We start from the raw sequence: 26,008 nt of genomic DNA, 5'->3' as shown, positions 1-26,008 counted from the left end.
AAGGCCAAGGAGTTGTCATCTCTGGTCAGAGACCTCCTGAAACCAAAACAGGTGTCGGTGCATCACTGCACGCGAGTACTGGGAAAGATGGTAGCTTCTTACAAAGCAATTCCCTTCGGCAGGTTCCGTGCAAGGATCTTTCAGTGGGATCTGTTAGACAAGTGGTCCGGATCGCATCTTCAGATGCATCGGCTGATCACCCTGTCCCCGAGGGCCAGGGTGTCTCTGCTGTGGTGGCTGCAGAGTGCTCATCTTCTCGAGGGCCGCAGATTCGGCATACAGGACTGGGTCCTGGTGACCACGGATGCAAGCCTCCGAGGTTGGAGGGCAGTCACTCAGGGAAGAAACTTCCAAGGACAATGGTCGAGTCAGGAGACTTCCCTACACATAAATATTCTGGAACTAAGGGCCATTTACAATGCCCTAAGTCAAGCAAAACCCCTGCTTCAAAACCAGCCGGTGCTGATTCAGTCAGACAACATCACGGCGGTCGCCCATGTAAACCAACAGGGCGGCACAAGAAGCAGGATAGCAATGGCAGAAGCCACAAGGATTCTCCGATGGGCGGAGAATTACGTGATAGCACTGTCAGCAGTGTTCATTCCGGGAGTGGACAACTGGGAAGCAGACTTCCTCAGCAGGCACGACCTCCACCCGGGAGAGTGGGGACTTCATCCAGAAGTCTTCCAGCTGATTGTAAATCGTTGGGAAAGGCCACAGGTGGACATAATGGCGTCCCGCCTCAACAAAAAGTTAAAAAGATATTGCGCCAGGTCAAGGGACCCTCAGGCGATAGCTGTGGACGCTTTAGTGACACCGTGGCTGTACCAGTCGGTTTATGTGTTCCCTCCTCTTCCTCTCATACCAAAGGTACTGCGGATAATAAGAAAGAGAGGAGTAAGAACTATACTCATCGTTCCGGATTGGCCAAGAAGAACTTGGTACCCGGAACTACAAGAAATGATCTGAGGACCCTTGGCCTCTGCCGCTCCGACAGGACCTGCTACAGCAGGGGCCTTGTCTGTTCCAAGACTTACCGCGGCTGCATTTGACGGCATGGCGGTTGAACGCCGGATCCTGATGGAAAAGGGCATTCCGATTGAAGTCATTCCTACGCTGATAAAAGCTAGGAAGGATGTGACAGCAAAACATCATCACCGCATATGGCGAAAATATGTTGCTTGGTGTGAGGCTATGAAGGCCCCAACAGAGGAATTTCAGCTGGGTCGATTTCTGCACTTCCTACAGTCAGAAGTGACTATGGGCCTAAAATTGGGATCCATAAAAGTCCAGATTTCGGCCCTGTCTATTTTCTTTCAAAAAGAACTGGCTTCACTGCCTGAAGTTCAGACGTTTGTTAAGGGAGTGCTGCATATTCAGCCCCCTTTTGTACCTTCAGTGGCACCTTGGGATCTCAACGTTGTGTTGGATTTCCTAAAATCACATTGGTTTGAGCCACTTCAGACCGTGGAGTTGAAATATCTCACGTGGAAAGTGGTCATGCTTTTGACCTTGGCTTCGGCTAGGCGTGTGTCAGAATTGGCGGCTTTGTCATGTAAAAGCCCCTATCTGATCTTCCATATGGACAGGGCAGAATTGAGGACTCGTCCCTAATTTCTCCCTAAGGTGGTATCAGCGTTTCATTTGAACCAACCTATTGTGGTGCCTGCGGCTACTCGGGACTTGGAGGCTTCCAAGTTGCTGGATGTAGTCCGGGCCCTGAAAATCTATGTTTCCAGGACGGCTAGAGTCAGAAAAACTGACTCGCTGTTTATCCTGCATGCACCCAACAAGCTGGGTGCTCCTGCTTCTAAGCAGACTATTGCTCGCTGGATCTGTAGCACGATTCAACTTGCACATTCTGCGGCTGGACTGCCGCATCCTAAATCAGTCAAAGCCCATTCCACGAGGAAGGTGGGCTCTTCTTGGGCGGCTGCCCGAGGGGTCTCGGCTTTACAACTTTGCCGAGCTGCTACCTGGTCGGGATCAAACACGTTTGCAAAATTCTACAAGTTTGATACCCTGGCTGAGGAGGACCTTGAGTTTGCTCATTCGGTGCTGCAGAGTCATCCGCACTCTCCCGCCCGTTTGGGAGCTTTGGTATAATCCCCATGGTCCTTACGGAGTACCCAGCATCCACTAGGACGTCAGAAAAAATAAGAATTTACTCACCGGTAATTCTATTTCTCGTAGTCCGTAGTGGATGCTGGGAGCCCGTCCCAAGTGCGGACTTCTGCAATACTTGTATATAGTTATTGCTTAACTATAGGGTTATTGTTCTGAGCCATCTGTTTAATGAGGCTCAGCTGTTGTTCATACTGTTAACTGGGTATCGTTATCACAAGTTGTACGGTGTGATTGGTGTGGCTGGTATGAGTCTTACCCTGGATTCCAAATCCTTTCCTAGTAATGTCAGCTCTTCCGGGCACAGTTTCCCTAACTGAGGTCTGGAGGAGGGGCATAGAGGGAGGAGCCAGTGCACACCAGATGTAGTACCTAATCTTTCTTTAAAGAGTGCCCAGTCTCCTGCGGAGCCCGTCTATTCCCCATGGTCCTTACGGAGTACCCAGCATCCACTACGGACTACGAGAAATAGAATTACCGGTGAGTAAATTCTTATTTTATATATATATATATATATATATATAGCTATTCACCTTGACAAAGGGACTTGTGTGTCCCAAAACGTTGGGATTCATGTAGTGATTTTTTTTCAATACACTTGATTATCACAAAAGACCCTGAGTGCCGCTGATTGCTTCATCGCCTTCGTCTTACTTATCTATACCAGAGGGCACCAGGGCACACTACTTTTCGACAGCGGGAGTGCCGGTCCATATTAGAAATATAAATATATATATATATATAAATATATATATAAATATATATATATATATAATATGAAAAACGGTGCAGCACTCAGCCAGTGAAATTATGACACAGAAGCAGATAACATCAATGTTTCAGTGTTGTCACGCTATTGTCAGGATACAAAGAGATACAAAAAACATGCTCGCCTAAATAGCTTCTATCACCCAGTGAATTGCGCTTCCCAGAGCCGCAGACTCCCTCCAGTCATATGTCGCTGGCCGATGACATCATCAAGCCTAGACCATGGCTTGGAGCATTACTTTGTGAAACCATCACCATGGTAACTAAATAGCGTATGAAGTGGATACAAACATGTAACACTTTCAGACTGCTCACATCCGCTACTAGATAAAACAGTTACATTGTATATAAAGCACATAGACTAGCAGAAACACAGTTACTGTCACAATATGAATAATGCATTATATGAGCTAAATAACAGGCAACTATAAAATAGATGCAGCATAGTATTCTTATCATAATAGAATCTGAATCACGAATGTGGTAACAGAGAATAATCAAAAGATTGATAGCACAAGATTTTCATTCATACCATTGGGTGATAAAACACCAAATTAGTGGATCCACCTTGCTTCACATTTAAGGACTGCTAGATTCTGATTTCCCCGCTTAAGGGGGGGGGGGGTATATGATCGATCATCCGATATCTAATACTTGCAAGCGAGTGCCTAGCAGTCAAAGTGCCGTGCCACCGGCTGATCGCTAGCACCAGTGTGTGTGTGTGTGTGTGTGTGTGTGTGTATATATATATTTATCTATTATACTGGGGCTCTTTTGCTCTCTACAAGGGGGGCCATGGATGCTGGCCCCCTTGTACCCTGTGCCACAAGAAGTTCCCATGCAGGAAAAAAATGTATAGATGCGTAGAGGAGATGGGTACTTCAGTGTCCACTGTTTTATCAAAGATGGCAGGATATAGTAGATGAAGCGACAGATATAGAAACTGCCACTACCAAGTTGTGGTTTATTTACAGCATTTAGTATAATGGATTTGATGTTCACCTGTTTTTCCCCTTAAGATGTGCAGTTGGCTGTAGTAACTGAATTGAGTGCTCACCTAAACTTGACACCATGGGCTGGATTCAAATATCCCAGTGAGCTGAAATGCGCGTAAAGAGATCCTTTTGGGCACCCAAACTGGTCTTTTCACGCACACGTATATTACATTAGTCGGGTTTAGGTACTTTGTGCGCCTAAATCCGAACGTAACGGGTGCGATAAGTGGGGGCATTTGAATATTGCTCCACAATCTCCCATCACTTTAGATGGGAGATTGGGGGTGCGATAACATTTGAATCCTCCCCACCACCCCATGAGAAAGTTTGTAGTTCGATTTTTTTACTTTTGTTTCAATTTTTGATTTGGGATTAACAAAATTACTTGTTTTTTTTTTTGTGTTTTCCTGCATCTTTTTTTATTTATTGTTAATTTGTATTCTTTTTTATTTCTTTTGCATGTTTGGGATATTTGAAATAGTTCCAATTTTTTTTTTTTTGTCTGTTGCTAGGTTTATTTTTTAGTATGTTTACTATTTTTATTATATACTCTTCACTTTTTTTTTCTTTCTTTGTACTATTGCTGTTTATGCTTATGGATGTTTAGTGACTATTGCCACTATTTCTCTATCGTCCTAAGTGGATGCTGGGGTTCCTGAAAGGACCATGGGGAATAGCGGCTCCGCAGGAGACAGGGCACAAAAGTAAAGCTTTTACAGGTCAGGTGGTGTGTACTGGCTCCTCCCCCTATGACCCTCCTCCAGACTCCAGTTAGATTTTTGTGCCCGGCCGAGAAGGGTGCAATTCTAGGTGGCTCTCATAAAGAGCTGCTTAGAGAGTTTAGCTTAGGTTTTTTATTTTACAGTGATTCCTGCTGGCAACAGGATCACTGCAACGAGGGACAGAGGGGAGAAGAAGTGAACTCACCTGCGTGCAGGATGGATTGGCTTCTTGGCTACTGGACATGAAGCTCCAGAGGGACGATCACAGGTACAGCCTGGATGGTCACCGGAGCCACGCCGCCGGCCCCCTCACAGATGCTGAAGCAAGAAGAGGTCCAGAATCGGCGGCTGAAGACTCCTGCAGTCTTCTTAAGGTAGCGCACAGCACTGCAGCTGTGCGCCATTTTCCTCTCAGCACACTTCACACGGCAGTCACTGAGGGTGCAGGGCGCTGGGGGGGGAGCGCCCTGGGAGGCAAATGAAAACCTTTAAAAAGGCTAAAAATACCTCACATATAGCCCCAGAGGCTATATGGAGATATTTACCCCTGCCTAAATGTACTAAATAGCGGGAGACGAGCCCGCCGGAAAAGGGGCGGGGCCTATCTCCTCAGCACACGGCGCCATTTTCTGTCACAGCTCCGCTGGTCAGGAAGGCTCCCAGGTCTCTCCCCTGCACTGCACTACAGAAACAGGGTATAACAGAGAGGGGGGGCAAAATAAATGGCTATATATATATCATGTTGGGAGGCACAACTAAAAGGCACCTCAGGGTATAAAAGAGTATGGGAATGCAGGGAAATGTACTACAACCCCTGAGGAAGTCCCAAGAAAGCTGTTAAAGGGACGAAACGCGTTGGGCCAGCTTCCGCTACCTCTCCAACTACCTATATAACAGATAAGCCTATTATTGACTTTTAAATTGTACGATTCCATTTTTTATGTATGTGTGTGATTAAAATTTTGAAAAAACTATATCACACTATTAGCTTCCCCTTTTTTTTTTCCTTCTGTGTTTTTTTTTCCTTCTGTGTTTTTTTCATGAGAAAAAAACTTTCTCTATAGAGGTACCAGATTAGGTCATTGATCGCCTCATATGAGCAGCATTTACAAAAAGAAGTGAGTCATTATCTTCTTTTTATTATTTTTTTATTCTTTTTAACCACTGAGGTGTGATTTTGATTATCCATATTAGAAATCACAAGAAACATAGTGGTTTTTATAAACACTATAGGCACAGAGCACTTCATATATAAAATACATTATTTTGCACAAATACGGCACAAGTCACTTTATAAATAGTAAGAGCATTCTTACTGACACATCTTCTCCTTCTGCCTATGTAAATTGTGTTCTAACACCCCGCTGAGGGCGTTTATACATGGAGTAAGAAGACAAGGGGAGATGACCTATTAAAGACACCACTACAGGCACTATTTGATCATATTTCCGGTACGCATATATATATGTCATTTTCTGGTTATACACAGATGGAAGTGTCTACACCCAAGCACTGAAGGCGCAGAGACTTTATCCCTATTTGAACATTTTTTGTGACTCAACGAAATATGAGTCAATAAGAGAGTCTATACTGCAGCCCCTACACATGGGAGTGCTGTTTGGTATTTAACGTGAATAAGTTATGCACGAATTTTTATATATTTATTGTAAACGTTTTAGGTTTTAAGCGCTCACTATACACCTCTATTGTACACGGCTATATATATATATTAATATAAAAGCAGCTATAAGGGAGCACTTAATCATAAGGCTATCCCTGTCATATATAGCGCTTTTTGGTGTGTGCTGGCAGACTCTCCCTCTGTCTCCCCAAAGGGCTAGTGGGTCCTGTCTTCGTATAGAGCATTCCCTGTGTGTCTGCTGTGTGTCGGTACGTGTGTGTCGACATGTATGAGGACGTTATTGGTGTGGAGGCGGAGCAATTGCCAAATATGAGGATGTCACCTCCTAGGGGGTCGACACCAGAATGGATGCCTTTATTTGTGGAATTACGGGATAGCGTCAACTCGCTTAAGCAGTCGTTTGCCGACATGAGGCGGCCGGACACTCAATTAGTGCCTGTCCAGGCGCCTCAAACACCGTCAGGGGCTGTAAAACGCCCCTTGCCTCAGTCGGTCGACACAGACCCAGACACAGGCACTGATTCCGGTGGTGAAGGTGACGAATCAACCGTATTTTCCAGTAGGGCCACACGTTATATGATTTTGGCAATAAAGGAGATGTTACATTTAGCTGATACTACAGGTACCACTAAACAGGGTATTATGTGGGGTGTGAAAAAACTACCAGTAGTTTTTACCGAATCAGAAGAATTAAATGACGTGTGTGATGAAGCGTGGGGTGCCCCGATAAAAAACTGCTAATTTCAAAGAAGTTATTGGCTTTATACCCTTTCCCGCCAGAGGTTAGGGAGCGCTGGGAAACACCTCCTAGGGTGGACAAAGCGCTAACACGCTTATCAAAACAAGTGGCGTTACCCTCTCCTGAGACGGCCGCACTTAAAGATCCATCAGATAGGAGGATGGAAAATATCCAAAAAGGTATATACACACATGCAGGTGTTATACTACGGCCAGCTATTGCGACTGCCTGGATGTGCAGTGCTGGGGTAGTTTGGTCAGAGTCCCTGATCGAAAATATTGATACCCTGGACAGGGACAATATTTTACTGTCGTTAGAACAAATAAAGGATGCATTTCTTTATATGCGTGATGCACAGAGAGATATCTGCACACTGGCATCACGGGTAAGTGCTATGTCCATTTCGGCCAGAAGAGCTTTATGGACACGACAGTGGACAGGCGATGCGTAGAGGAGTTATTTGGGGTCGGTCTATCGGATTTGGTGGCCACGGCTACGGCCGGGAAATCCACCTTTCTACCTCAAGTCACTCTCCAACAGAAAAAGGCACCGACCTTTCAACCGCAGCCCTTTCGTTCCTTTAAAAATAAGAGAGCAAAGGGCTATTCATATCTGCCACGAGGCAGAGGACGAGGGAAGAGACAGCAACAGGCAGCTCCTTCCCAGGAACAGAAGCCCTCCCCGGCTTCTACAAAAGCCTCAGCATGACGCTGGGGCTTCGCAAGCGGACTCGGGGGCGGTAGGCGGTCGTCTCAAAAATTACAGCGCGCAGTGGGCTCACTCGCAGGTAAATCCCTGGATCCTGCAGATAATATCTCAGGGGTACAGGTTGAAATTAGAGACAGAGCCACCTCGCCGTTTCCTGAAGTCTGCTTTACCAACGTCCCCCTCAGAAAGGGAGACGGTTTTGGAAGCCATTCACAAGCTGTATTCTCAGCAGGTGATAGTCAAGGTACCTCTTCTACAACAAGGGAAGGGGTATTATTCCACTCTTTTTGTGGTACCGAAGCCGGATGGCTCGGTAAGGCCTATTCTAAATCTGAAGTCCTTGAACCTGTACATAAAGAAGTTCAAGTTCAAGATGGAGTCACTCAGAGCAGTGATAGCGAACCTGGAAGAAGGGGACTTTATGGTATCCTTGGACATCAAGGATGCGTATCTCCACGTTCCAATTACCCCTCACACCAGGGGTACCTCAGGTTCGTTGTACAAAACTGTCACTATCAGTTTCAGACGCTGCCGTTTGGTTTGTCCACGGCACCTCGGGTCTTTACAAAGGTAATGGCCGAGATAATATTTCTTCTTCGAAGAAAAGGCGTATTAATTATCCCATACTTGGACGATCTCCTAATAAGGGCAAGGTCCAGAGAACAGCTAGAGATGGGTTTAGCACTATCTCAAGAGGTGCTAAAGCAGCACGGATGGATTCTGAATATTCCAAAATCCCAATTAATGCCGACAACTCGTCTGCTGTTCCTGGGGATGATTCTGGACACAGTTCAGAAAAAGGTTTTTCTTCCCGAAGAAAAAGCCAAGGAGTTATCTGACCTGGTCAGGAACCTCCTAAAACCAGGAAAGGTGTCTGTACATCAATGCACAAGAGTCCTGGGAAAAAATGGTAGCTTCTTACGAAGCAATCCCTTTCGGCAGATTCCATGCAAAGGGAGCTGCTGGACAAATGGTCAGGGTCGCATCTTCAGATGCACCTGCGGATAACCCTGTCGCCGAGGACAAGGGTATCCCTTCTGTGGTGGTTGCAGGAGGCTCATCTATTGGAGGGCCGCAGATTCGGCATGCAGGATTGGATCCTGGTGACCACGGATGCCAGCCTGAGAGGCTGGGGAGCAGTCACACAGGGAAAAAATTTCCACGGAGTGTGGTCGAGCCTGAAAAAGTCTCTTCACATAAGCATTCTGGAACTAAGAGCAATCTACAATGCTCTAAGCCAGGCGGAACCTCTGCTTCAAGGAAGACCGGTGTTGATCCAGTCGGACAACATCACGGCAGTCGCCCATGTAAATAGACAGGGCGGCACAAGAAGCAGGAGGGCAATGGCAGAAGCTGCCAGGATCCTTCGCTGGGCGGAGAATCACGTGATAGCACTGTCAGCAGTATTCATCCCGGGCGTGGACAACTGGGAAGCAGACTTCCTCAGCAGACACGACCTTCACCCGGGAGAGTGGGGACTTCATCCAGAAGTTTTCCACATGCTATTAAACCGTTGGGTAAAACCAATGGTGGACATGATGGCGTCTCGCCTCAACAAAACACTGGACAGGTATTGCGCCAGGTCAAGAGATCCGCAGGCAATAGCTGTGGACGCGCTGGTAACACCTTGGGTGTACCAGTCGGTATATGTGTTTCCTCCTCTGCCTCTCATACCAAAGGTATTGAGGATTATACGGCAAAGAGGAGTAAGACTAGTGGCTCCGCATTGGCCAAGAAGGACTTGGTACCCGGAACTTCAAGAGATGGTCACGGACGATCCGTGGCCTCTACTTCTGAGAAGGGACCTGCTTCAGCAGGGTCCTTGTCTTTTTCAAGACTTACCGCGGCTGCGTTTGACGGCATGGCGTTTGAATGCCAGATCCTAAAAGGAAAAGGCATTCCAGAAGAAGTCATTCCTACCTTGATAAAGGCAAGGTAGGAAGTCACCGCGAAGCTTTATCGCCGTATTGGGCGAAAATATGTTGCGTGGTGCGAGCAGCGGAGTGCTCCGATGGAGGAATTTCAACTGGGTCGTTTTCCTATATTTCCTGCAATCAGGATTGTCTTTGGGTCTCAAATTGGGATCTATTAAGGTTCAAATTTCGGCCCTATCAATATTCTTCCAAAAAGAATTGGCCTCGGTCCCTGAGGTCCAGATTTTTATCAAAGGAGTACTGCATATACAGCCTCCTGTGGTGCCTAAGGTGGCACCGTGGGATCTAAATGTAGTTTTAGATTTCCTCAAATCCAATTGGTTTGAACCACTAAAGAATGTGGATTTGAAATATCTCACATGGAAAGTGACTATGTTACTGGCCCTGGCTTCGGCCGGGAGAGTATCTGAACTGGCGGCTTTGTTTTATAAAAGCACTTATTTAATTTTCCATTCGACATAGGGCAGAGCTGCGGACGCGTCCGCATTTTCTCCCTAAGGTGGTATCAGCGTTTCACCTGAACCAGCCTATTGTAGTGCCTGCGGCTACAGACGACTTGAAGGACTCCAAGTTGTTGGACGTTGTCAGAGCCTTAAAAATATACATTTAAAGGACGGCTGGAGTCAGAAAATCTGACTCGCTGTTTATACTGTATGCACCCAACAAGTTGGGTGCACCTGCTTCTAAGCAGTCGATTGCTCGTTGGATTTGTAACAAAATTCAACTTGTACATTCTGTGGCAGGCCTGCCACAGCCTAAATCTGTTAAGGCCCATTCCGCAAGGAAGGTGGGCTCATCTTGGGCGGCTGCCCGAGGGGTCTCGGCATTACAACTCTGCCGAGCAGCTACGTGGTCAGGGGAGAACACGTTTGTAAATTTTTGCAAATTTGATACCCTGGCAAAGGAGGACCTGGAGTTCTCTCATTCGGTGCTGCAGAGTCATCCGCACTCTCCCGCCCGTTTGGGAGCTTTGGTATAATCCCCATGGTCCTTTCAGGAACCCCAGCATCCACTTAGGACGATAGAGAAAATAAGAATTTACTTACCGATAATTCTATTTCTCGGAGTCCGTAGTGGATGCTGGGCGCCCATCCCAAGTGCGGATTATCTGCAATACTTGTACATAGTTATTGTTAACTAATTCGGGTTATTGTTTAGGAAGCCATCTTTCAGAGGCTCCTCTGTTATCATACTGTTAACTGGGTTTAGATCACAAGTTGTACGGTGTGATTGGTGTGGCTGGTATGAGTCTTACCCGGGATTCAAAATCCTCCCTTATTGTGTACGCTCGTCCGGGCACAGTACCTAACTGGAGTCTGGAGGAGGGTCATAGGGGGAGGAGCCAGTACACACCACCTGACCTGTAAAAGCTTTACTTTTGTGCCCTGTCTCCTGCGGAGCCGCTATTCCCCATGGTCCTTTCAGGAACCCCAGCATCCACTACGGACTCCGAGAAATAGAATTATCGGTAAGTAAATTCTTATTTTTACTTGTGGTTTGTGTTATTGACTTGCATTACTTCATAGCACCACTAGGGGCATTATGTATTTAATCCAGTTCAAAGTCATTTATTGTGGCCCCGTTATACAGTATGTTCTGAGCTTTGCTGTCCAGCTTGGAAGGAAAACTGGAAGTGCAATACCGTTTTCTGGAATGCCATGTCTGCCCACTACTGGGGGCGCTCTGGTTTTACCTACTCATGGTGACATCCATTTAGAACAGGGCTGGCCAAACCGGTCCTCGAGATCTACCAACAGTTCATGTTTTCCAGACCTCCTGGAGATCTGTAGAATTGTCTGTTAGGAATGACTGCAGCACATCTTAATTAGTAATGACTACACCTGTGCACCAGCTAGGTGGTCTGGAAAATGTGAACTGTTGGTAGATCTCGAGGCCGGTTTGGCCAGCCCTGATTTAGAACAATGCTGTGTTGTCCCTGATATATTCATTGGATGAGTTTTGCATGTGTATGGACTCTACTTCCGGTTACATTTCAGAGTGGAATGAAAAACTGGAAATGTGTTGCTTATTATACTCTGCTGTTTTAATGTTTCGTCAGTAGCCTTATGCGAGTTGATTAATTATACATATTGTGCTCCTTTTCTCGCTGCAGCTTTAAGTGGTTTTAATTTTAGACTTTCCAGGTGTTGCTAAAGACCCTTTCAGAAGTAATTAAAAAGCTCGGACCCGGGACATAGGACATGGGTTGTGTTACCCTTTTGGTGCACTGGTGACGTCACCCTTCACACTGGACCCGGGACTTCCGGCATTCAGTGGTTGCTTGGAGATGATCTCCTCTACAAGCACTAGTGTCCCAAACCAAAAAAAATCTTTTAGGCGTGACCCGGGTCTTCAAGACTAGGGTGGCACCTTTCAGACCTAAGCCATGTCGTCTACCCAGGTTTCAAGTCCTTAGGAAAAATCCAGCTAGCAAGCAGTATATATGACAGATAGATCTACTTATATTGAGAGAGAATAAGCTTATAGCATTCTGTGGTCAACAGTGATACATTAACAAATCTGACCATGCATACAGAATGGCTGCCTCCTCTGAAGTACACTAGTTTAGTATGCAATCTTATTTTATTTTTTTATTTGTGAAAATGCAAAGAAATAGCGGGAGCTAAACCTAATTAGTAGAATTTATATAGAGCATCAAAAACATTTAACAAGGTATTCACCTTTTTTAAGGAATCTGTGAAATGCGATGATCTGAAAAAGTATGTGTTTGTTTTCACATAAGCCCCAGTCCTAAAGGAATGTACACCAAAAGAATGTGAATTATATTTAGTGTAGTAGGTTTGGAATACTAGTATCCGCAAAACAGCAACCCAGAAAGCATATTTCACAGTAGGAACGGCTCATCAATAAATCTTTCAAATAATACTCAGTGATTTGCTTCCAGAATCCATTCCCAAAGGGAACACTTCTAGGGCACACTAACTATAGTTTGCGTATCCCCTCCAGTGGTCTTTTCTCCCTGGCACAGGTAGCGGGTACAGACATCTGTTATTATTATGAATACTTTTTTTATTTATAATAAAGTTATCAACGTACTACCACTATATATTGTTCTCCTTCCTTTATGATTGGGACCAAAACAGACTGGGCTTTCCTCAAATTCCATTGGAACGTATCTGCCTTCATTTAAATTGTTATACTTCTTGAGATTTGATTTCAAATTCATGTATTTATGGATGGAATTATTGCAGCAAATTGCAAATGTACAATGGTGCAGGGAGCCTCTTGCAGTGGAAGTACAATGGTGCAGGGAGCCTCTTGCAGTGGAAGTACAATGGTGCAGGGAGCCTCTTGCAGTGGAAGTAAAATGGTGCAGGGAGCCTCTTGCAGTGGAAGTACAATGGTGCAGGGAGCCTCTTGCAGTGGAAGTACAATGGTGCAGGGAGCCTCATGCAGTGGAAGTACAATGGTGCAGGGAGCCTCTTGCAGTGGAAGTACAATGGTGCGGGGAGCCTCTTGCAGTGGAAGTACAATGGTGCGGGGAGCCTCTTGCAGTGGAAGTACAATGGTGCGGGGAGCCTCTTGCAGGGGAAGTACAATGGTGCAGGGAGCCTCTTGCAGTGGAAGTACAATGGTGCAGGGAGCCAGTGGAAGTACAATGGTGCAGGGAGCCTCTTGCAGTGGAAGTACAATGGTGCAGGGAGCCTCTTGCAGTGGAAGTACAATGGTGCAGGGAGCCTCTTGCAGTGGAAGTACAGAGATACTGTTCAACTATTAGTGAATGTAAAATAACTAATGCTTAGTTGGACTTAACGCCCTGTTTGCTTAGTGTAAAATACCCAATTTTGTGTTGTGCATGCTGACGTACAACCACACGTGCATTTGGGTGAATCACTTAGGATCACCATTTAATAGGTTTGGTTTTCTTTTGAGATTATCATATCTACACTCAGTGTAGGACTATAATAGCAGCCAACAAATGGGGTGTACAAATCCCTCAGACTGCAGATGAGTGTTTGTTGCTCTCTGTCTACTGTAATTTAACTAAGTGAATTCATTAGTGAATGAGTGCTCAAATCAAATTAGAGCCAAATAAGTTTACAAATATGATAAATGACCAGTATATTAAAAATAATGTAATACCACAGTATCAAATATCCTCCACAGTATCAAATAAACCCTCCCAGGATAAGAGAAAAATGTGACAATGGTTTACCAAAAATATTAAACATAACTCTTTCCATTTGAAAACCTATTGCTTAGAAAATATGCATAATTGAATTATCAATAGAAAATAAGTTTCATAGAAAATACACCTACAGATGTGTCCTTCTACATCTTGCATCAATACACCACGCAGCGGGGGGTGTAGTAGGGTATGTCGGCGGCCGGGCTCCCGGCGACCAGCATACCGGCGCCAGAATCCCGACCGTCGGCATACCGACAGCTGGGCAAGCGCAAATGAGCCCCTTGCGGGCTCGCTACGCGCACTACTCTATCTATTCTCCCTCCAGGGGGGTCGTGGACCCCCAAGAGGGAGAAAAAGTGTCGGTATGCCGGCTGTCGGGATTCCGGCGCCGGTATACTGTGCGCCGGGATCCCGACAGCCGGCAAACTGAAGACCACCCCGCAGCGGGAGATGCCTGGTGTGAGTGAGCTGACAGGTCCTGTGCATCGGGCACTTTTTTTTTTTTTTCTGGCGCCAAAACTGCATGTTCTTCGCACCACTATGCAAATAGGACACACAAGCAGCTTATGCTGATTAAAATGATATGCGGCATGCCTATATTCTGTGTGTGTCTGTGGCTGTATCTGCGTATGAAATGGCATCTTAGGGTTTTCTAGGAAATCTGTGACGTACCTTTTCATATGCAGATACAGCCGCAGTCAAACATAGAATATAGGCATATAATTTTCTCTAACGTCCTAGTGGATGCTGGGGACTCCGTATGGACCATGGGGAATAGACGGCCTCCGCAGGAGAAAGGGCACTTTAAGAAAGAATTTGGATTCTGGTGTGTTCTGGCTCCTCCCTCTATGTCCCTCCTCCAGACCTCAGTTAGAATCTGTGCCTGGACGAGCTGGGTGCTACTTAGTGAGCTCTCCTGAGCTTGCTAAAAAGAAAGTATTTTGTTAGGTTTTTTATTTTCAGAGAGATCTGCTGGCAACAGGCTCTCTGCTATGTGGGACTGAGGGGAGAGAAGCAGCCCTACTCTCTGAAGATAGGTCCTGCTTCTTAGGCTACTGGACACCATTAGCTCCAGAGGAATCGTACACAGAATCGCACCCTTGGTCGTCCGATCCCGGAGCCGCGCCGCCGTCCCCCTCGCAGAGCCAGAAGACAGAAGCCGGTTACAGAAGCAAGAAGACTTCAAAATCGGCGGCAGAAGACTCCAGTCTTCATATGAGGTAGCGCACAGCACTGCAGCTGTGCGCCATTGCTCCCACACTAAACCCACATACTCTGTCACTGTAGGGCGCAGGGGGGGGGGGGGGGCGGCGGCGCCCTGGGCAGCAATTAGAGACCTCTTTGGCAAAAGTTTGCATTATATACAGTTGGGCACTGTATATATGTATGAGCTCCGCCAAAATTGTACATGAAAGAGGGACAGAAGCCTGCCGTCGAGGGGGCGGGGCTTCTTCCTCAGCACTCACCAGCGCCATGTTTTTTCTCCACAGCACCGCTGAGAGGAAGCTCCCCAGTCTCTCCCCTGCAGTTACACGGTAGAAGAGGGTAAAAAGAGAGAGGGGGGCACATAATTAGGCGCAAAAATCAATATAAACAGCAGCTACTGGGTTAACATTAAGTTACTGTGTTATTCCTGGGTTAATAGCGCTGGGGTGTGTGCTGGCATACTCTCTCTCTCTGTCTCTCCAAAGGGCCTTATGGGGGAATTGTCTTCAGATGAGCATTCCCTGAGTGTGTGGTGTCGGTACGTGTGTGTCGACATGTCTGAGGTAAAAGGCTCCCCTAAGGTGGAGATGGAGCAAATGTGTGAGAGGGTGTCTCCGTCGACAACGCCGACACCTGTTTGGATATGTGTAATTAAGTGCTAAGGTGAATTTATTGCACAAAAGATTAGAGAACGGACAGGAAATCTACCCATGTCTGTCCCTATGTCGCAGAGACCTTTAGAGTCTCTCAATGCTCACTATCCAAAATAATAGACACTGATATCGACACGGAGTTTGACTCCAGTGTCGACTACGATAATGCAAAGTTATAGCCAAAATGGCAGAAAAGTATTCTATATATGATTATTGTAATAAAAGATTTGCATATCACTGATGACTCATCTGTCTCTGACACAAGGGTACACATGTTTAAGGGGAAGAAAGCTGAGGTAAATTTCCCTCCTCTCATGAGGAAAAAGAGCGGGAATCTCCAGACAAGAGACTGCAGTTTCCCACAAAGAATTCTCAGGCAGTATCCTTTCCCCACTAGGGCCAGGATATGATGGGAATCTTCCCCTAGGGTGTCACGTTTGCCCAAAAGGTAGCCCTGACGTAACAGCTATTCTCAGGGATCCTGCAGATAGCGTGCACATTCTGGTACACTACTCAGACCGGCGATTGTGTCGGCATGGGTTTATAGCGCTGTGGCAGCGTGGACAGGTACCTTATCAGCAGAGATTGAGACCCTAGTATGTATATAGATATACATATGTATATATAGAGATATATATATATATATGTATTAAAGATGCTGTCTTAAGAGATATGTATATATAAAACATGCCCATAGAGACATGAGTATACTGGGTCCTAGAGTCAAAGCTATGTCGATTTCTGCTTGACGTGTCCTGTAGAATATGCAATGGACAGATGATGCCGACTTAAGAGGCATATGGAAGGCTGAGCATTGTGTGGAGAAGGGTTCTCGGACCTGGTCTCCACAGCTATAGCTGGTAATTCTGATATTTTGCATTATATTCCTGCACAGCCTAGGAAAGCACGACATTATCAAATGCAGCATTTCGAACAAAGAAACAAGAAAGTCCGAGGTGCGTCCTTTCTTGCCAGAGGCGGGGGCAGAGGAAAGAAGCTGCACAACACAGCTAGTTCCCAGGAACAGAAGTCCTCCACGGCCTCTACAAAAATCCACCGCATGTCGCTGGGGCTCCACAGGCGGAGCTAGGCCCGGTGGGGGCACGCCTTCGTAAGTTCAGCCACAAGTGGGTTCACTCCCTGTTAGATCCCTGGGCAATAGATATTGTGTCTCAGGGATACGAGCTGGACTTTGAGAAGATGCCCTCTCACCGACGGCCCTGCCGGCTTCCCCCCACGAGAGGGAAACCGTGTTAACTGCAATTCACAAATTGTATCTTCAACAGGTGGTGGTCAAGGTTCCCCTCCTTCAACAAGGAGGGGGTTATTATTTGACCATGTTGTAGTCCCGAAACCAGACGGTTCGGTCAGACCCATATTGAATTTAAAATCCCTGAACATATACCTGAAAAGGTTCAAGTTCAAGATGGAATCGCTAAGAGCGGTCATTGCAAGCCTGAAAGGGGGAGATTTTATGCATACCTTCATGTCCCCATTTATCCACCTCATCAGGCGTACCTCAGAATTGCGGTACGGGATTGTCATTACCAGTTTCAGACGTTGCCGTTTGGTCTCTCCACGGCCTTGAGAATATTTGCCAAGGTAATGGCAGGAATGATGGTGCTCCTGCGGAAGCAAGGTGTCACTATTATCACGTACTTGGACGATCTCCTTAGAAAAGCGAGATCAAGAGAGCAGTTGCTGAACAGCGTATCACTTTCTCTGGAACTGTAACGGCAACACGGCTGGATTCTATATATTCCAAAGTCGCAGTTGGTTCCTACAGCTCATCTGCCTCTCCTAGGCATGATCCTAGACACAGACCAGAAAAGGGTTTATCTCCCGATAGAGAGAGCTCAGGAGCTCGTGACACTGGTCAGGAATCTATTAAAACCAAAACAGGTGTCAGTGCATCACTGCACTCGAGTCCTGGGAAGGAGGGTGGCATCATACGAGGCCATTCCCTTCGGCAGGTTCCATGCGAGGACCTTCCAATGGGACTTACTGGACAAGTGGTCCGGATCACATCTTCAGATTAATCACCCTATCCCCCAGGGCCAGGGTGTCTCTCCTGTGGTGGCTGCAGAGTGCTCACCTTCTCGAAGGTCGCAGATTCGGCATTCAGGACTGGGTCCTGGTGACCACGGATGCAAGCCTCTGAGGGTGGGGGGCAGTCACACAGGGAAGAAATTTCCAAGGGCTGTGGTCAAGGCAGGAGACTTGCCTTCACATCAATATCCTGGAACTAAGGGCCATATACAACGCCCTAAGTCAAGCGGAGACCCTGCTTCGCGACCAACCGGTTCTGATTCAGTCAGACAATATCACCGCAGTGGCTCATGTAAACCGCCAAGGCGGCACAAGGAGCAGGGTGGCGATGGTAAAAGCCACCAGAATTCTTTGCTGGGCGGAGAATCACGTAAGCGCACTGTCAGCAGTGTTCATTCCGGGAGTGGACAACTGGGAAGCAGACTTCCTCGGTAGGCACGACCTCCACCCGGGAGAGTGGGGACTTCATCAAGAAGTCTTCATGCAGATTGCAAGTCGGTGGGAACTGCCACAGGTGGACATGATGGCATCCCGCCTCAACAAAAAGCTGCAGAGATATTGCGCCAGGTCAAGAGACCCTCAGGCGATAGCTGTGGACGCGCTGGTGACACTGTGGGTGTTCCCGTCGGTCTATGTTTTTCCTCCTCTTCCTCTCATACCCAAGGTGCTGAGAATCATAACGAAAAGAGGAGTGAGAACAATACTCTTTGTTCCGGATTGGCCCAGAAGGACTTGGTATCCAGATCTGCAAGAAATGCTCACAGAGGACCCGTGGCCTCTGCCTCTAAGACAGGACTTGTGCAACAGGGGCCCTGTCTGTTCCTAGACTTACCGCGGCTGTGTTTGACGGCATGGCGGTTGGACGCCGGATCCTAGCAGAAAAAGGCATTCCGGATGAGGTCATTCCTACGCTGATAGAGGCTAGGAAGGATGTGACTGCTCAACATTATCACCGTATATGGCGAAAATATGTTGCTTGGTGTGAGGCCAGGAATGCCCCTACGGAGGAATTCCAGCTGGGCCGTTTTCCTTCACTTCCTACAGTCGGGAGTGACTTTGGGCCTGAAATTGGGTTCCATTAAGGTACAGATTTCGGCCCTGTCCATTTTCTTTCAAAAAGAACTGGCTTCTCTTCCTTGAAGTTCAGACGTTGTAAAGGGAGTGCTGCATGTTCAGCCCCCTTTTGTGCCTCCAGTGGCACCTTGGGATCTTAACGTGGTGTTGAGTTTCCTGAAGTCACACTGGTTTGAGCCACTCAAAATCGTGGTGTTAAAATTTCTCACGTGGAAGGTGGTCATGCTATTAGCCTTGGCTTCAGCTAGGCGTGTGTCAGAATTAGCGACTTTGTCACATAAAAGCCCCTATCTGGTTTTTCCATATGGACAGGGCAGAATTTCGGACCCGTCCACAATTTCTGGCAAAAGTGGTGTCATCTTTTCATATGAACCAACCTATTGTGGTGCTTGTGGCTACTCGTGACTTGGAGGATTCCGAGTTACTAGATGTGGTCAGGGCTTTGAAGGTTTATGTAGCCAGAACGGCTAGAGTCAGGAAAACGGAGTCGCTGTTTATCCTGTATGCACCCAACAAGCTGGGTGCTCCCGCTTCAAAGCAAACTATTGCTCGCTGGATCTGTAACACGATTCAGCAGGCTCATTCTGCGGCTGGATTGCCGCTTCCAAAATCAGTAAAAGCCCACTCCACAAGGAAGGTGGCCTCTTCTTGGGCGGCTGCCCGAGGGGTCTCGGCATTACAGCTTTGCCGAGCAGCTACTTGGTCAGGTTCGAACACTTTTGCAAAGTTTTACAAGTTTGATACCCTGGCTGAGGAGGACCTTGTGTTTGCTCATTCGGTGCTGCAGAGTCATCCGCACTCTCCCGCCCGTTTTGGAGCTTTGGTATAATCCCCATGGTCCTTACGGAGTCCCCAGCATCCACTAGGACGTTAGAGAAAATAAGATTTTACTTACCGGTAAATCTCTTTCTCGTAGTCCGTAGTGGATGCTGGGCGCCCGTCCCAAGTGCGGACTTCTTCTGCAATGCTTGAATATAGTTATTGCTTAAATAAGGGTTATGTTATAGTTGCATCAGGGTTGATCTGATGCTCCGTTGTTGTTCATACTGTTAACTGGGTAAATTTATCACGAGTGATACGGTATGATTGGTGTGACTGGTATGAGTCTTGCCCTGGATTCCAAAATCCTTTCCTTGTACTGTCAGCTCTTCCGGGCACAGTTTCTCTAACTGAGGTCTGGAGGAGGGACATAGAGGGAGGAGCCAGAACACACCAGAATCCAAATTCTTTCTTAAAGTGCCCTGTCTCCTGCGGAGCCCGTCTATTCCCCATGGTCCTTACGGAGTCCCCAGCATCCACTACGGACTACGAGAAATAGATTTACCGGTAAGTAAAATCTTATTTTAATCCGCATAATATGCTCGTGTGCCCTATTCGCATAGCATTGCGAATAAGATGCATTTTAATGGAAAACATCGCATGAAAGGGCACTCGGCGCTACAGAGTCATAGCATGCTGTGACTAGCAGAGCTGTTCAACATGCCAGGAGACTAGATGTATGTGGACACATCTGTATAGCACAATGGAAGGTATAAAGGATAATCTAAAGTATTGTAGCCACCTGTGGTATGGTAAACGTAAGTAGCTCAGTGTGATTACGGAAACCAAATCCCTATGGGAAACTCACAAATGAGGGCCGGGCTATGGTGTGTTAAATTGCCAAGATAACTGCATGATACGTAATTGTATAATTCAATAAGGGACTCAATGATTCTTGCAGGATAATATCCAATGTATACCTGCCAGTTAGAGTATGTCTCATGGAGTCAGGGAGGGGTTGTGCAAATAAACACTGATGCTGCCAGTCACCAGCACTTGTAAACGGCTTCTGATCGTCTCATTTCATATTCTTGTCTGAAACTAATAGTATATGCACATGCAACAAAGCAACCAACTAGGTTTTAATGTGTTGGTTTTTTTTGGGGGGGGGGGTTAGTACTACATTTTTTAAGTTTTATTAAAACCTAATAGCAAATGCATATATTGCAAGCAAAGACAAAGGTTAAAAACTTGGGTTTAAGTGTACGATTTATGGCTGATGTAACACGTTATAGAGAGACAGGCTTGCACGCCTGTTGTAATGTGTACATTGCAGCATATAGGTGTGAGCTTGCTATTTATTTTGTGGTATGAGAGTTAATATTCATCCAAATCAATATCAGACCCTTTTTGAAGTTGGACTTTACTCTCTCAACTACAACAAACTAATGTGCAACCTACTGATGCCATCAAGCTTTGTCTTTCACCTGTCCGTCTCTGCAATATTTGTGCATTATCAAGGAGCCAAGAACTCAAAACTAAGAGAGGGAATAGTTCTTGTTTTTTTGCGCAGAGATAATATAGTTAATTATCAAACTAAGAAATTGTTTCTTGAATACTTACAAAGTGTGTTGCTTAAGTAAATGTCATAACCTATCATATTGTTTTTTTTATTATTATTTTTTTATAAATCTTACAGGTTAATGAGCTTCAAAATCTAACAAGCGCAGAAGTTGTTGTTCCCCGTGATCAAACCCCAGATGAGAACGATCAAGTGGTTGTTAAAATAACAGGCCACTTCTATGCAAGCCAGGTATGTACCTGTAAGAATTTCCTCTCCAAAGGGAGATTTATCAAATGACCTAAACAGAACAAGTGGAGGTTTCAGATTCTAGCTATAATTTTATAGAATTTACTCGATAAATGATAGGTAGAATCTGACCCTTTCACGTGTACTTTATAGAAAGGTTGCATAATCTCTCACTGCACGCCCTAGTTCTAAACACTACCATGCTGAGACTTGTAGAGCCACACAGAAAAACGAAGTGGGTGCACACTTTAAACACTAAAAACACTGGCAAACAGAACAATTATAATAAACTCTGCAATTTAACATGGAGTAAAATTGAGGTTCTTAGCATAGCATAATTTTTGGCCAAATATGGGCCCACCTAACACTGCCAGGTGACCTCATCAGGTGGGTCTCTAACATTCCTAAGATTCAAGTCAAGTACTTGCCCAGATGGTCCCATGCTCCGGAATGTTATGGACCCACCTGATGAGCTCACTTGGCTGTGGTAGGTGGGCCTATATTTTTGGGCCAAAATTCATACTTTGCTTAGAACCTCAATTTCTCTTACGTCCTAGATGATGCTGGGGTCCACATTAGTACCATGGGGTATAGACAGGTCCACCAGGAGCCACTGGCATTTTAAGAGTTTAAAAGTGTGGGCTGGCTCCACCCTCTATGGCGGGGGGGGGGGGGGTAGTGTCCGCCCTGCGGGGTCTGTGCCACTTACTCCGCTGACAGGACACTGAGCTCCTGAGGGGTCAGATCGTTCCCCGACGCAGGGGATCGCTCGCCCCAGCAGCATGCCGCCACCCCTTTACAGAGCTGAAGAATCGGTGGCGAGTCAGACACCGACCCCCCTAGCAAGCGGGGGGTCGATGTGGAGATGGCAGAAGCAGGGTAGGAGCGCAATATTAACTGCGCTCCGGGAGGATCAGCGGTACATGGTGCGGCCCTGTGAGAGACGCCCTGAGCCAGCGCTACACCCTACACTGGTCCCTGTCGGGATCCTCGGATCTCAGCCAGCACTCAATCCTCAGGCCAGTATAATCAGTGGAAGAGCGGGAAGACAGCGCCATTTTGGGGACAGAGCTTCTCCTCAGAGTGGACCCAGCAGCGTTCAGCGCCATTTTCGTGCCTGCACAGCGCTGATAAGGAGAAACGGGTCCCTCCACAGCAACTCCAGCTATCTGTAAACAGTACCAGGGGGTTGTAGAAGGGGGGGAGGCTGCAATATGGCTGTGCATCCTATTAAAGTGCACAGTCGGCTCTGAAAAGGGGTCTCCCTTTGGTTAGAAGTGCTGAGTGTGGGTTGGCTCCAATCTCTGTCTTTCTTGCATTCTTTTGGGGGGGGGGGGGGGGGGGGAGAGACTCTGTCTGCCCTCCCCTGTGTGTGTGGGGTGTTTGGTGGTCTACTTTAGCTATGTCCAGGGACACTGTGTAATATGCTGCGGAGGATATGTCCTCCCAGGATGATCCCATTCCATGTAATCAGGATAGCACTGGTTTAGCACAGATTCCAGCAAGGGAATCTGAGTGGTTTTCCGCTATCAAATCTTGGATTTCTCAGATTTCAGACAGGGTTGCAAGTAATGAATCTGCAACCCAGGTATTACAGAACTCTGACAGTATGGCCTGATTCTGGTACCTCAGGACACTCCGCTATATACCCCCACAAACGTGCACTTGTTCATGTCATGCAAGATGACACGGATACCGATTCCAACACCACAGACAGTAATGGGGATGTGTTGCGGGTGTCTGCCTCTCTAGAAAAAGGGGGTGCACTCAGGAATGTGTTGAATATTAATGATACCACACCTGAGCAGGTTGAGGAGGCTTTTTTTCATTGAAAATAAGAAAGCCTCGCTAACCTTCCCTGCGTCAAAGGAATTAAATGCTATATCTGAGAAAGCATGGGAAAACCCTGAGAAAAAATTCCAGATCCCTAAAAGGGTCCAGGTGGCGTTTCCCTTCCCTGAGGAGGATAGAAAATAATGGGAAAACTGGCCAATTATTGACGCATCTGTGTCCAGACTCTCAAAAAAGGTGGTTTTACCTGTTCCGGGATCTACCGCCTTAAAGGAGCCGGCTGATCGTAAAATTGAGAATACACTTAAATCAATGTACACCACTTCAGGGGCCATATTGCGTCCCACTATTGCTAGTGCATGGATTGCAAAAGCTATAGTAAAGTGGTCAGGAACCTTACTTGAGGATTTGGATATGATGGATAAGGGTGATGTTGAATTGTTTTTGCGTGACATTCACGATTCAGCAGGTTTTATGGAAGAATCCATGAAAGACCTGGGTTCCGTGGCTGCGGGAATCTCTTCCATGTCTGTTTCAGCTCATCGGGGACTGTGGCTGCGCCAGCGGTCGGCCGATGCGGAATCCAGGAAAACAATGGAGTCCCTACCCTACACAGGTCAGGCTCTCTTTGGGGAAGCTTTGGATGCGTGGATATCCACGGCTACAGCGAGTCTGTTTGTTTCTTCCCTCAGCTGCACCTGCTTCGAAGAAACCCTTATCTTCATCAGCATCACAGTGCTTTCGGCCTAGAAAGGCCAAACCATTCAATACCTTCTTTAGGGTAGGTAGAGTTAAATCCAAGAAACCTGCTGCTGCAGGTTCCCAGGAACAAAAGCCTGTTAAAGGTACGCCAAAGTTCTCCGCCTGACGGACTGCACGGCCTGGAGGTGGGGACAGTGGGAGCGAGACTCAGACAGTTCAGTCACGTCTGGGTATTGTCCAGCCTGGATCTCTGGGTGATGGATATTGTGTCCCAGGGATACAGGCTGGAATTTCAGAATCTCTCTCCTCACCAATTTTTCAAATCAGGCTTGCCAGTTCTACTGGCAGACAGAACTGTCCTACAAGAGGCTGTCCAGAAGTTGGTGGAGGCACAGGTCATTGTGCCAGTTCCTCCTCATTTGCAAACCACAGGTTACTATTCGAACCTTTTCGTGGTACCGAAACCAGATGGTTCGGTCAGGCACTGAACCCCTTTCTAAAGGAGTTCAAGTTCAAAATGGAGTCTCTTGGGTGGTGATATCAGGTTTGGAAGAGGGGGAATTCCTGGATATCAAGGAGGCGTACCTCCACATTCCGATTTGGCTGCTGCGTCAGGCTTATCTCCGTTTCCCATTACTGGACTGTCATTTCCAGTTCCAGGCCCTGCCATTCGGCCTTTCAACAGCACCGAGGGTATTCACTAAGGTGATGGCGGAGATGATTCTCCTCCGCAAACAAGGGGTGAACATCATTCCATATCTGGACGATCTGCTGATAAAGGCATCGTCCAAGGAGAAGTGATTGCAGTCCATTGTTCTCACAACCCACCTACTCAGACTCCACGGTTGGATTCTGAACCTTCCAAAATCACATTTGGAACCAACCCAGAGGTTGTCTTTTCTGGGAATGATCCTCAACACAGAAGTGCAGAGGGTGTTTCTTCCGCAGGAAAAAGGCGTTTTTGATGCAAACAATGGTCCTGGATGTCCTGAAGCCAGCCCGGGTGTCTGTTCATCAATGCATTCGCCTTTTGGGAAAGATGGTGGCCTCTTGCGAGGCTCTCCAGTATGGGATGTTCCATGCTCGGGCCTTCCAACTGGATCTCCTGGACAAGTGGTCAGGATCTCGTCTCCACAGGCACCAGAGAATTAGTCTGTCGCCAAAGGCCAGGATTTCACTCCTATGGTGGCTCCAATTGCCTCACCTTCTGGAGGGCCGCAGGTTCGGGATTCAGAACTGGGTCCTTCTAACCACGGATGCGAGCCTTCGGGGGCTGGGGCACAGTCACTCAAGGGGAAACCTTCCAAGGAAGGTGGTCAAGTCTGGAAGCCAGCCTGCCGATCAACCTCCTGGAACTAAGAGCAGTCTACAACGGTCTTCTTCAGGTGGCCCATCTTCTAAGAGATGGGGCCATTCAAGTACAGTCGGACAATGTAACGACGGTGGCTTACATAAACCGACAGGGCGGAACGAAGAGCAGAGCGGCGATGTCAGAGGTGACAAGAATCATCCTCTGGGCAAAAAGACACGCGTTGGCGCTCTCAGCAATCTTCATTCCGGGAGTGGACAACTGGGAAGCAGACTTCCTCAGCAGACACTATCTCCATCCAGGAGAGTGGGGCCTCCATCCGGAGGTGTTCAAGGAAATAACAGACCTTTGGGGGTTACCCCAAACAGATATGATGGCCTCTCGTCTCAAGAAGCTTCAACGATATTGTTCCAGGTCGAGGGACCCACAAGCAGTGGCAGTGGACGCCCTGGTGTCTCCGTGGGTGTTTCAGTCGGTGTACGTGTTTCCACCACTTCCACTCATTTCAAGAGTTCTAAAGCTCGTAAGGAGAACAAGATTTCAAGCGATCCTCATTGCTCCAGACTGGCGAAGGTGGGCTTAGTACGCGGACCTTCTGAATCTCTTGCAGGAAGAGAAGAAGCCTCTTCCTCTTCGGGAGGAACTGCTGCAGCAGGGGCCATTTGCCTATCAAGACTTACCGCGGCTACATTTGACGGCATGGAAGTTGAGCGACTGATACTTGCTCGGAAGGGCATTCCGAAGGTGGTCATTCCTACCCGGATACAGGCTAGGAAAGGGGCAACATCTAAGCATTACCATCGTATTTGGAAGAAATATGTCTCTTGGTATGAGTCCAAGACGTTTCCTACGGTGGAGTTTTAACTGGGACGT

General features: G+C 47.0%; 1 protein-coding gene across 2 annotated transcripts in view; it reads left to right on the top strand.

Annotated features, from left to right (window-relative positions):
* Positions 1-26,008, top strand: part of IGF2BP3 (insulin like growth factor 2 mRNA binding protein 3) — a 343,371-nt gene that overhangs the window by 306,861 nt on the left and 10,502 nt on the right. For both annotated transcript variants that reach the window (XM_063921725.1, XM_063921724.1), the window contains one exon: positions 21,223-21,336. In XM_063921725.1, the coding sequence (XP_063777795.1) occupies positions 21,223-21,336 (114 nt within the window). The remainder of the gene's footprint in view (positions 1-21,222; positions 21,337-26,008) is intronic.

Source organism: Pseudophryne corroboree, chromosome 5 (assembly GCF_028390025.1).
Source record: "Pseudophryne corroboree isolate aPseCor3 chromosome 5, aPseCor3.hap2, whole genome shotgun sequence".
NCBI lineage: Eukaryota > Metazoa > Chordata > Amphibia > Anura > Myobatrachidae > Pseudophryne > Pseudophryne corroboree.
This window is presented reverse-complemented; position numbering and strand designations above follow the sequence as displayed.